The sequence below is a fragment of the Netta rufina genome (genome assembly GCF_964035555.1).
Source record: "Netta rufina genome assembly, chromosome: 13".
NCBI classification, from domain to species: Eukaryota; Metazoa; Chordata; class Aves; order Anseriformes; family Anatidae; genus Netta; species Netta rufina.
In genome coordinates, this window is record NC_140136.1 from 6,456,251 (window position 1) to 6,468,863 (window position 12,613).

General features: G+C 35.8%; 1 protein-coding gene across 2 annotated transcripts in view; it reads right to left on the reverse strand.

Moving 5' to 3' along the window:
- The window catches only part of WWOX (WW domain containing oxidoreductase), a gene marked incomplete at its 5' end in the record, with an annotated part of 506,937 nt that overhangs the window by 383,870 nt on the left and 110,454 nt on the right, over nucleotides 1-12,613 (reverse strand). For both annotated transcript variants that reach the window (XM_084294419.1, XM_084294420.1), the window contains one exon: nucleotides 1,186-1,371. In XM_084294419.1, coding sequence (XP_084150545.1) covers nucleotides 1,186-1,371 — 186 coding nt within the window. The remainder of the gene's footprint in view (nucleotides 1-1,185; nucleotides 1,372-12,613) is intronic.

Consider the following 12,613-nt stretch of genomic DNA (forward strand, 5'->3'; position numbering starts at 1 on the left):
TTCCTTTCATTTCAGCCATCATAAATTTAAAATGGTAAAAGTAAATCTATCTGCAGTGTGTCATTTATACCATAAGCCCCTGTGTTTGGAAGTGATAAAGGTTTCAGCCTGACCCTTGGCTGGTCTCTCTCTACCAGGTCCCTGGGGTTACATTTTATGGAAACGTGATTAAAAAAATAAGCTTCATTCTGGGTCACTAAAACATTTCAAAAATATGAAGGCAGGAAAAAAAAAAACACACACACACATTCTTTCTTTGGGTTTGCTAGAGCTGTTACACACAACCAGAACTGAAAAAAATCAACGGTAAACGTTTAAAGTTGGACATTATAGTCTAATCTGAACTAAATCAGTCCCTGAACTAAATCAGAAGCCAGTATGTGGCTTGTGTCCACTAGAAGTCAGAATTGGTGTATTAATTTTGCACCACAAGAAACTTTCTAATTTAAATTAAATCATTCTTTTCAGTTATTAACACAAACACCTCAAGCACATCTGAAATAAGGCAAATCTCACAATGTCTGTTTTGCCAACTGTAATTCTTATGGCAGTAGAATGATGAGCATCTAATATTTTAATTAAAATTTTCACCAAAAGAGGCATGGCCAGATTTCTAATATGTATTAACTATACTAGATCCTATTTATATTGTACAGCTAATGTTTGCATTGAATTCCCTAATTTTTCATTATAAAACAATTGGATTTCATCTAGCAGTTTTTAATTGCATTGTTTCTCCTGCTAAAATAACTGCACATTCTTCTTGGTAAGATGTTGAAGTTGTTGAATGACAAATCAATATAGGTCATGCCATTCAGATTTAATCAATTATTATTCCATCTCCTAGCAAAATCAATAAGTGTTCTGAAATGCGGTGAAAATCTGCATTCATACAAAGAATGATCAAAAAATACTTCCATATTATTACAAAACTAGAACACACTTTGTATACAGCAATAGAACCAAATGCAGTAACATCCAGACACTGGCAACCCTTCTATTTTACAAAGATTATTCAAACACAAATGCTTTAGAGCAGAGCCTTTTTAAAAACTTTTACATTTTTAAACACATTAACATTTTTAAAACATTTTTTAAAACTTTTGCAGTTCCACCATAGCCATTTTCTGTTTTAAGGATTGCAGATTTCAATGAAATCAAAAGAACACCATAACATTAACCAACCTGTGTGATTCTGAGGACACCACCACAACCCTTGCAGGAGATGAGCTGCGTAAAACATCTTCCAGAAGCTGGACGAGATAGAAATGTCCCAAGTGATTCACCTGAAAGGTGGACTCCAGGCCATCCTCTGTCAAGCACCATGGAGCACCGAAAGTGGCAGCATTGCAGATCAGGATGTGAAGAGGCCTTGAATAATCAGAAGAATTAAAGAACAAAATTGAGTCAAGAGAGAAGTTTCAGTGAAATACATCTAACTGCATTCCTTAGTGAACCAGGTCAATGTGTGCATTGAGCGTAGGCATCAAAGCCTAGGCTGCAGGGTTGGGCTCCATGAGGAGAGGTGGGGGCTGGCCCATGCTGGCCCCACAACGAACCCACCACAGGATATGGCTAAGACACTTGGCAATGCTGCCGGCACCTCTGGGAAAGTGTATTTAAGGAAGAGCAAAGTGCTGCAAAAGCCTGAGGGGAAAACAGTGAAAAACAGTCCCGTGAGCACCAAGGTGAGAGAAGGATGTCTTAATAGCAAGACCAAGGACAAACACCTTTCCTGTTCTTTCCTTTTTCAAATACTTGTGCAACACAGCAAAGGCTCTCATTCACAGACCTCAGATAGATCTGCATTTACTAGATTGTTTCATGACCAAGAAAAGCTGGGCCATAATACTGTATTCTTGTCCTTGAGTAAGAATCCAATGCAACAGACCTAAGTAAAGGTAACAGAGCTGCAGACCTCAGGCTTCAGTCTGCATCTGGCATCCCAGCTCCAAAATAATTAAATAGGAAAGGTTACAGAAAGTAATGCCTGGCAAACAAATGCCTTTCACCCCTACACTGTGTACTAGTAGATGTGACATCCTAACATCAAACTATTTAAATCATTGCATTTGTTTGAGCAGCATGTTCTAACTTACATCATCTTTACTGTAATTGACCAAATCCCATGACAAATACAAAATCAACCACCCAACATATACTCTAATTTTAAAGATAGTAACTGAAGCACAACTAGGAAAAAAAGCTGTCTGTCCTCCATTCTTTTCAAGTTATTTCCTCACAGCCCTACACACAAAAGAAGATGGAGACCCAGCATCAGATCATTTTCCTACATGGCTCAAATCTCCACTATGAGCATCTGCAAAAGAAATTCTGGAAAAGAACATGAAAAATGTCCCAGGTTGTCAAACAAACACTGAATTAGGTTCCATCATGTACGTTTGAAAACCTTGGGTTTTGATAGCCCAGTTTTCGAAAACATTTCTTGTGGAATCAAATATACCTTAGCTAAATACTGAAGTCTGTGCATGATCAGGGATATAAAGAGTAGGCTACATGTCTTTATTAAAATAAATTTCAACTTTGAGCCTGTTGGGAAGTTACCACTATAATCTGGTTGTATAAGAAATTAAGAAGCTAGTATCTGTACTTGTGCCAATTTAGAAAACAAAAATAAAAAGCTTCAGAAGCAGTATGAAACATCTGTGCACTTTGGGAAGCTCATTTTATAAGTGCTGAATTTCTGATTTTCCTTTTGGGCTGTAACACATGTAATATCTTCATATACAAGATGCATCTGCAAGAGTAACTGAAGATAAAAGGGGACTGTCCTTTTAAATGCAAGGTTCTCTTTTTCTGCTCAAACCAACTTACTTGCACAAAGGCAGTGTTTTTTTGTTTTTTTTTTTTTTTTCTTCCTTTTTGTTTTTCAGCTTCACCCAACACTGCATGGAGCAGACTATTTGCTAGGATATTCAAGACCATATTTTTAAAACGGTATCCAATCTTTTGAGGCATTTTTTATCAAAATATTTTAAATCCAAGTTCATTTTGCCAGTTAGAGATGCATCTGCCAAGAGGAAAACAAAGCCTTATGAAGATTGAGTGCATGTGGGGAAACTTTGGATGATTCATCATCTCTTCTAAAAGTTTATGTAAAGATCTGGCAAGAATTAATTTACAGATTTGTAAATCTGCTGGGAAAAGGAACAAGTTTCTTCAACATAGATGCTTTTTTGGTATAAGATCCTTCTGTTTCAGAACTGGGGCACGTGAGTACTACAGTAATACAGAAAATACCATCATCATTCCCTGCAAAAGCAAATATGGTACTGTTTTATAAAAAGACTGTAACTCTATTTGATAATTGCCACATGTAGTATGAAGTAACACACCTGAGTAAGATGGAAAGGACATACAAATGAATCAGCATTATATTCCACCTATCCAAATTCTAATATCTTTCATTAATACTAATTACACAATAAGTACCAGAGGCAAAATATGCACTCTATACCTAAATCTGTCAGCTTAATTAATTAAAAACAGAATTCTAGAAATATAAAACTATAAAATGTAGTCTTTTAAAATGTAAGTACATTTAATTGGGTTTTATAAAAGAAATAAAATTATGCTTTTTCATGATATTTTTATTTTTGAATACTAGTTTGTTCTTTTTTTTTAAATTCAGATAATTAAAATTAAAGAGACTGTAAAGTATTTACAATATTCCATAAAAAATCTGTGAAGAAACATAAAAATGAATACAGAAACATTTTAAACTAATATCCTACTGAAAAAGTAATATCAGATTACCTTTTAGAATTGCTACATTTTTAATTAGTGTTAGTGCTTCAAAATATTTTAAAAGTGGTTTCCCTAGAAAACATCACAGAAAAACCTAAAGGGTCATATCAACAGCTACTGCTGTTGTGCTTCATTTCAGCTCCAAAAGAGCCACCTCTCGGATCTGGATCCATGACCACTAAGCTATCGGTGTCTCTGGTACGACTGCTAACAAAGGTCCAATTACTGAAAATTGTCATCTAAGTTTTTGTGACCTGGACATTTACACACCAGGAAATGAATGAAATTACATACCCATTTCACATTACCTATGTAACAGCCATCATATGGTTATGAATTTCAGCCACAGATGACAGATTCTAATCTCAGTGGTGCAGAGCTCTGTATCACTGAACGTATCATTATGCAGGAACAAAATTTTTAAGATACTTGACAATTCACACCACACATCTGGCACTACAGCTTTGCTTTATGACAGGAGTATTTTTAAGTGATAGCAGAACTATGACCTTGATTTCACAAGTTCATTAAAAACACTGCTGTGATCTACATTAGGCTTCCTCCTGAGCCCAAGGAAAAGAGAGAAAAAAAAATCTCCCCTTGGTTTCAAGTAGTTTCTAATTCTACATCAAAGGCACAACTAAGACCAACAAAAAACGTCACCAGCAAAATAAATTTTTCTTTATATTTACTCCTGGTATTGACATTACAAAGCTGCACCTTTTAACCATGACACCTATTTGATATTTCTGGAAACACCATGTAGTTAAAACCTTGCAGAATGTTATGAAAATTTACCCTTATGTCTCCTTAAAATATCTTCAGTCATTGACTTACATCACACCCAGCGAGCTAATGTGCTCTACCATTACAATTTAAGTATGTTCTGGGAGTTGAACATAAGCTGCTCCACCATAGCATGTAGTCACTGTTTCTTATCATTCACAGCATGACTGAGACTCAAGAATATACTGCTTAAACTGCAAGCTACCCAGCAATTGTAGAAAACTCATCATGCTGGTAAATGTAGCTACAATTTAGTGAAAGTTAAAAAGCATGTAGAATTAACAAGGACATTCTTAACTGTGAATATCTCAGCTGAAAACCACTGAATATCTTGTGCACTTCACAAGCTTGTGATATATTGCTAAGCCTTGTATCAGGGAAGTCATTCAGATCTTATATGCTGTGCTAAATTCACCATTAGAATCAAAGCAATACAACTGCTCTGCGTTATTTTAAAATGAAATAAGTGAATACATTAGAGATACAGAAATTAAGTTGCTTCTATAAATCAGTTAGTTACGAAATTTAATAATCAATTTGTTAGCACCTGATGTAAAACCATGATCTGTCAGCAGACTCCCAAGCTGGCTGTGTGCTGCAGTAGATATTTCCAAGGGAATTAATTACTGATGATTTGCAAAGGTAAGAATAATATTTTTCAACAAATGTAGCCTGTGCACTAGGAGGTTAAACAAACACCACCAAAATGTCAACAGAGTTCTTGGCTTTGGTGTTCTCCCATTTCAAATGCAATGAAATAGTTAACTAGAAATTATGCAAAGGGAATACTTTCAAATCTTCCCATGAAGCAGAATGTCACACCATCTGGGGCACTTCTCAAGTGATTTGAAAAGTTCACACTGTTTGGAATTACACAGAAATTCAACAGAAAAGGCCTTGCCATATCCCCCAAATCCCATAAGCAACTGTAGACCTATGTCACGGCCACTAAAGAAGGCAGAGAGATGTGCTTTCTCTTCCATAAAGAAGCAAAGTCACAGACTACGAATTTTTCCATCCCATACCTCTGAAAACCCAGGTTGCTCTCTTTCAAAGCTAGAAAATGGTACTACTTCTGTGAGGAAATGTCTATATTCACAAAGAGGGTAACTAAGACTAGTCTTATGGCTCCCCAAAAAAAAAGATAAAAAGAAGAAAAGAGTTGAAAAGAAAAGTTAAACAACCTTCTCCAGAAATTCCTCTCAATCATGGTAGGAACAATGATGGGAAACTGAGCAATGAGGAAACCACTTAGAGTCAGACAGCAGCAGATTTCGGTACCACTTGTAATGTAGCACTGACCCCAAAACATTTACTACTTTGATGAAAACTTAAACACAAAAAAAGCACTTCTTTTTTTTTTTCAAAATTCTATGAATTTTGAAAATGAATGCTTAATGCCTAGCTTCCCTTTTTCTAAAAGTGTTGACTGAAAAGCCAGCAAAAATAGCCTGTACAGCCACCTGTCAGCTAACAGAATTATGGATCCTTGTTAGACAGGTTTCATTTTAAGGCAAGGTACTAACACAGGACTTAGAGCCCCGATGGATGACCTCCAGCTATAAGCAAGGAAAATTCTCTCAAATTCATCCTACTGGATTTCTTTGCAGGATTTGACACTGTTGATCAGCAAATACTTCTGCCCCACTTCCAAGAGATTAATGGGAATGGACTGAAACTGCTCTGCTTCTCCCTTCATACCAAATACATGGGAATTATGAGCAGCTGCTCCTATATCTTCATAAAATACATACAGCCATATAGGTCAACCATCTCAATCATTATTCATTACCTCTATAAAACCTTGAGTGTACAATTTCATAAAAGTTTGTGAAAGGAACAAAGGTCTCAATAGATTTAGATTTAAACAGAAACATCCATTAGTCCTATTTTTCCCTTTATTAGGTTTTCTTACACCTACAGAAAAAAAAAACACACACAAAAAAAAAATACACACATCTTACACCCCCATAAATTAATAAGTAATCATCCTTTGAATTAAAAATTTTGTCATTTTAGCCCTAGGGGGATCAAAAAGTTTGAAAAACTCCTACTTTTCCATTCAATGGAGGTACAAAAGCAATTCCCACTATTGTGAATATTTTAAAGTTGAACTCCTAAAGAGAAATTCAGATCTAATACCAAAAAAAAATAAAAATAAAAATAAAAAAAAATAAATTAAATCTAGAAAATAAACATTTAATATTAACACTTAAAACATTTTTAATATTGCTATCAATCTGACCTTAGTAAAACCTATGCCACCCGAAGTATCTTCCCATAAAAATGATCCAAACTGGAATTTTAACCTTTTACTCCTGTATGAGTTTCACAAAGACTACGTAAAAAATAAGAAAAGCAGGGATTAAGTTTAATTTGTTGGCGTGATCTGTCTCCCACACCTTGTTGTTTTATATACTACAATTGGTATGCGATATTAGAAATCTGCGGAATTAGGAACTTTTTAATCCTTTTTAATCTACATTTTGTTATTTGATATCATTATGTCAGTAAACCACCTTTGATAACAAATTCTTTAGTTAAAGTGAAGGTCAGATTAGTATTCTTACTTACTTTTAACTGATAACTGCAAGGCAGATGCCTTCCTAGTGCCCCAGGGATTAGCTCAGTTCCGTATGTATGACATTCCTACTCTATCATTTTCCTGAAGGTCTGAAGAAGCAAATCTCTGAGCAAGGTTCAATGAACTCAATCCATGAGTTTAGAGCCTTCTCTTCCTGTTCAAATATACCTCATCTCTTATCAAGGAGGAAGAATTATATTTCACAGGCTTTGGGGGGGGTGGGGGGGGGGGGGGTGCGGGAAGAGAGGTTCTTCCATTAGGTTCATGCCAGGGACACTTTTGCCTTTTGGGGATCCATTATCCACAGCTGTGAATTTCTTTCTGCACAGCTCTAATCTAACCCTAAATTACCTCTGACAGTAAACACTATACGCAGGGTACTGATATTAACTAGTATCAGTGCTGCTCTTCCCTAAACCCAGTGCCTCCTCAAGACTGCACTTCAAAACAAAATCCATCCAAGAAACCACATTTTATTTTGTCAAAGTGCTGCATCTTTGCTTGTTCTGTATCTCGGAGGAAACAAAATTCCATATGATACGGATTTTGAAATTCCCAGGGCCAAGTCAGCGTAGAAAAGGGATAGCACGGGGCTCTGCAACTTAATTTCTGTACACGTTCAACATTTCAGCATTTCCATTCTGTATCCTCTTCTTCCTTTTCTCAAGCTCTGACTCAATAAAGTGGGCACCTCATTCCATTATTTGCCACACCTTGCAAAAATTTACTTTCTTTATGTATTTCTCTGATACTTAGAAGACAGTAGCAATGAAAATATCTGGAATCTGGTAAGCTGGTAAAAGTCTATTTAAAGTGGACACATGATTCTCTGTTTTTTTTTTCAAAATCCCAACAGTAAAGCATCATTTACAAATATGCACAAACAGTTACTCATAAGCATAAGCCAGCTGTAAAGGAACATTCATTTTGCAGTAACCATGGAATGATTTGTTGGTTTTTCATGTGCTTCCAAAGATACAAATTTATTTTGCACACACTAAGTACTTGTGAAAAAAAGGAAGCTACAATTCACAAGAAAGGCCAATTACTACTTTTATTACATATTTGTGGTATTTCCCATTGAAAACAGCTAACCCCTTGGAACACGTTCTAGAGACCACAGTTGATCATTCAAACAATAAAACACTTCATGCATTTTGAACATTTCACTTGTCACTGACAACTCCTTCCTCTGTTTTGCCTAGAGATATATAGAGCTGTAATCAAGTTCAGAAAGCCCCCAGCAGCTGTGTGCTGCCATTCAGACCTGAAAGATTCCATGTTGTGATAAAAATTAATGTCCTTTGACATCCTCTGGGATTTTTGATGCCTTGGGAACAGCTAATGAAGAAATACAACCTTTGCAGACTATAACACAATTTTTTGGATTCTAAGATTAAGACGCATGTGGCATATGCATGGCCTGTCTAATATCAGCAGTAAAGCATCCATATCCAAGTGCCAGAAGACACTACCTTCATATGTTTTAATTACCTCCCATAGAAAAGCTTCACTAAATTGACTAAATACATTTTAATGTATAGGCAATTAAATAGCTACTCTTCTTTATATTTCAGAATTTTTAGAAGACAACATTGATTAAACACATAGATCTCCTTAAAATCCATTAAGCTATAATGCTGCAAAATCCTTATTTTATTTGCAATAGAATAGATTTTAATCAGGCATATTAAGTCACATATATTTTACTTCCTTGAGTACTGAAAACACCCTTCACAGCTGGTGCATCTTATGGCTTTTTTTTGTTTGTCTGTTTTTCTTTTTTTTTTGTTTGTTTTTGTTGTTTTTTTTTTTTGTTTTTTTTTTTTTGAAAGGCAGCACATCTTAAGACTTTTAAAATTGGAATCCAAAACATTTGTGAGCCACCTTGGACTTGTCTTAGACTGTGACATGAACACATAACTCAGAATGGGAACCAAAACCACCATTGTGCTGAGCAGAAAGCCACTGGGGATTACCAGTCTTAACATACGCCTGGCTACAATAAGTCAGAAAAGAAATTTTAAGGACAAAGCAAACGGTAAATTTTCTCAAGAACGCATGTTTCAAACCTGTTACAAGGTGTCTCGTTTCCTTTTGGATCCTCACAGACCACTTTTTAAAGTCCTAAAGAATTAAGCCAAGCTCAACTTTTTACAGAATGCTGCTGCCATTGGTACCAATGCCATCCCCATTGTGTAATTACATAGTAATTACGTGCTGCTGTGTGTAATGATCTGATAATATCCAAACCACCTCCTAGCTTTCAGGAGCACTCTAACCACCAGACTGTAGACTCTGCTGGTGGTGGGCAAAGAGAGAACTCTTCAATCCCTTCTGCTGAAACCCCCCCCTTTTTTTTTCTTTCCTTCCCCAGAAAATAATTCAATATCTACTGGGTATACAGCATATGCAAGAAGGAATGACTAACAGTTTGGTCTGGGCTGTTTCCTGTGAGCAGAGATTTCGTTCCTGTCTCCTATTTAAATAAATAATCCTGGACTCTGAAAATTCATTCCCTTATTCCTCCACTGTAACTCGAGAGTTTGAGCATACCTGAAAACTCCTCCATTTGTTAATCTTCACACCCACAGTTTACCAGAATAAATAACGAATGGGAGACAGAGTTGGTCGTCTTTCTTAGTCCAAAATTATTTCATAATTATAGTCCAGTTCCATGCCATGGTTGCATTCACACCAATTAAGCAAGGGTCTCTGTCTGCTCTGACTCTACAGATGAACAATAGCCAAACCATCCTCCCTGATGCCAACTGGGGGGTGGCACTCCCATCAGTATTACAGACTATGCTGAAATCTGGGGGCTGAGATTTTATCAAATATTTTCCTGCCACCACATTAAAGAGGAGTAAAGAAAAATAGTCCAAAAGCAGTTGGTCACATTTATCACTCTCCATTTTGTTTCCAAAGCTGAAGAGCTAGATGTCTTCTGAGCCAACCAAAACAGCCAACGCAAGCATTCAGGTACTGAGTGAAACAGAAACAGTCCCCTGTCTTTAGACTCTCTTTCTTTTGCATTTGGCATCTGTAACTTAAGGAAGAAACTTGGATAATGCTCCAAAGACAAGTGGTAATTTCACAAATTTTAGACAAACCAGTTGTAGTCATAAAACTGTGCAAAAAACACCTAACATTCTTCTTGTTAATGTGCAAAAGCATTGAATATTTTTGCAGATGTAATTATAGGTGATCTTATGGAGAACTGTCAATTCTATTTTTATTTTAATACAGATTTTTACTTTAACAAAATGTTCTGAGGAAGGTGATATTTCTTGCATTCAGAGAAGAAATTTAAGGTGATCTGGTGAAAACGTCATGATCTCTTGCCTCCAGTAAAAGGGGGGATGGGTTAAACTTGAGAGATTTTTAATTAAAAAAATACTGGAAACAGTCTCTGGATCCACTTGACTTGACACATGCTACCACAATGGGGTAATTGTATATGAGAACATAAAAACAGAATGAAAGAAAAACAAAAAATGAAAGAAAGAAAAAAGGTATTTATGCAGAAAGCCAATCCCTAGACTTTAATAAGGCACAGTACCACCACATGGGGAGGAGGGTGCGGGAAGAAAAAACAAGTTTCACCCTAATATTATTATGAATGCTTCAAATGCAGTCAAACTTTGATCTTATTTAAATTTAAGATACGTTCTATCTGCAACAGTAACTTCTGAACTATGCATGTTTCCATACTTAATTCAACATGAATATTTTTGAGTATCTCAAAACGTACAATGTCAACCAGAAGCTTGTGTCTAAGTAGCACTGTCAGAATGACAGCTATATATTTACGGAAGTTCAAAAGACAAATTTAATAGATCAACCGTTTCTAGCTTTAATTCACAAAATATATTTCTATAGATTTCAAAGATTTGTGATGGTTAAAAAATATATGCACACTTTGAACAACTTTATATAGTGGCAATGATTGTCTCTAACATCAGTTAACATCAGAAGTATCTAACAAAGATACTTCTACTACAGAACTGTTAATGACATTATGGCATAATAATAGCACTAATAATTCATTTAAATCATATATTTAGTTTTTCCAGATCCTTTGTTATCTATGCAAGAACTTGCTGAACAGATCTCATATGGAATATATACAAATAGAATTTATCACACATCTATGATTTATTTGTGAATAAATTAGAATTAAAATACAGTAAAAACAAGCATGCAATACGTCAGTTACAATCTAGGAAAATCCAGAAAAAGAGTATTCTAGAGTGCATTTTTAGCAGGCTCTGAAATCTTAATTGCACTCACAAGATTTCACAACACTTCTGCTTGCAGCATGAAAAATGAATGTACTCATGGAGTTTGAGGCCTCAGTAAAGGAGTCCAGCTGAAAATCTGGCCCTCACCATTTTGGGTCTGGTTAGGGAAATAATAAGAGACTAAGGTTCCAAACAGAGACTCATAATTCATAACTGCTGTCTTTTCTGTATTTCTACACACAGCATAAGTGAATAAACTGTTAGCATACGCCAATTCTTACCAAAAAAAAAAAAAAAGCAGTGAAAATCTACATACGGAAGTCCTGCATAATTGTGAATTGTTACTACCAATTCAGAAAATTCTCAGTAGTAGCTTTTGGCAAACACTATTTTATGTCTTTAGAGTAATTCAAGTTTTTTCAGGATAATTTCTCTCTCTTTTTTTTTTTTTTCCCCTTCAAACACTGAGAACATTAAATTGGTTTGGCTGAAGATTACTTTAATTCAAACCAAGTGGCACTATGCACCACTCAAAACTAAAGAGGCACATAAAATTTCATGTGTAGCTTTACTGCTCAGTTCTACCTACTAACTGTTCTGCTCATGTCAGTGTTCTTATGCTGAGGATCAGGCAAGCACTATGCTTCACAATTGGAAATATTGGCAGCAATAGGTCAATACATATTTTGGAAATTTTGGAACTGAAACATTAGCCCTCCTTCCCAATTAAAGCACGGAGGTTTTAGTCAAATACATGATGACTAGGAAATAGATACCACAGCATCACATCCACAAATCCATGCTCCTGCACCAATACCAAACCCTACGGACTGTGAACTACCAAAGATGCTGGCTAGGTTTAAATGCTACATTGCATAAAAGCACAGGAGGGCAGTAATTTTGTCTATAAAGTGGGATTAATACCAACCATAATTCCTCACATTGTGCCCACTCAATGAAGAGGAGATTCAACGCAGTGTTTTCTAGTTCCAAAAGCCTAATATGAAAGATTTGATTGTCTGCCTCATCCAACTGCACAAAAAGCAGCTAATGCCAAATCCATCTTAGCCCAGAATGTTATTATAAACAGATCATTTGATTTTCCGTAACAGAGACATTCAATCAACTGCCTGAGCTGGAAAATAGCAGAAGGGAAAGACTAGATAAAGCTAGAAGAAATAACTTGAACAGTTAGCCATTAGGTGCACTGAGGCCTTTTTCCTGCTCTCAC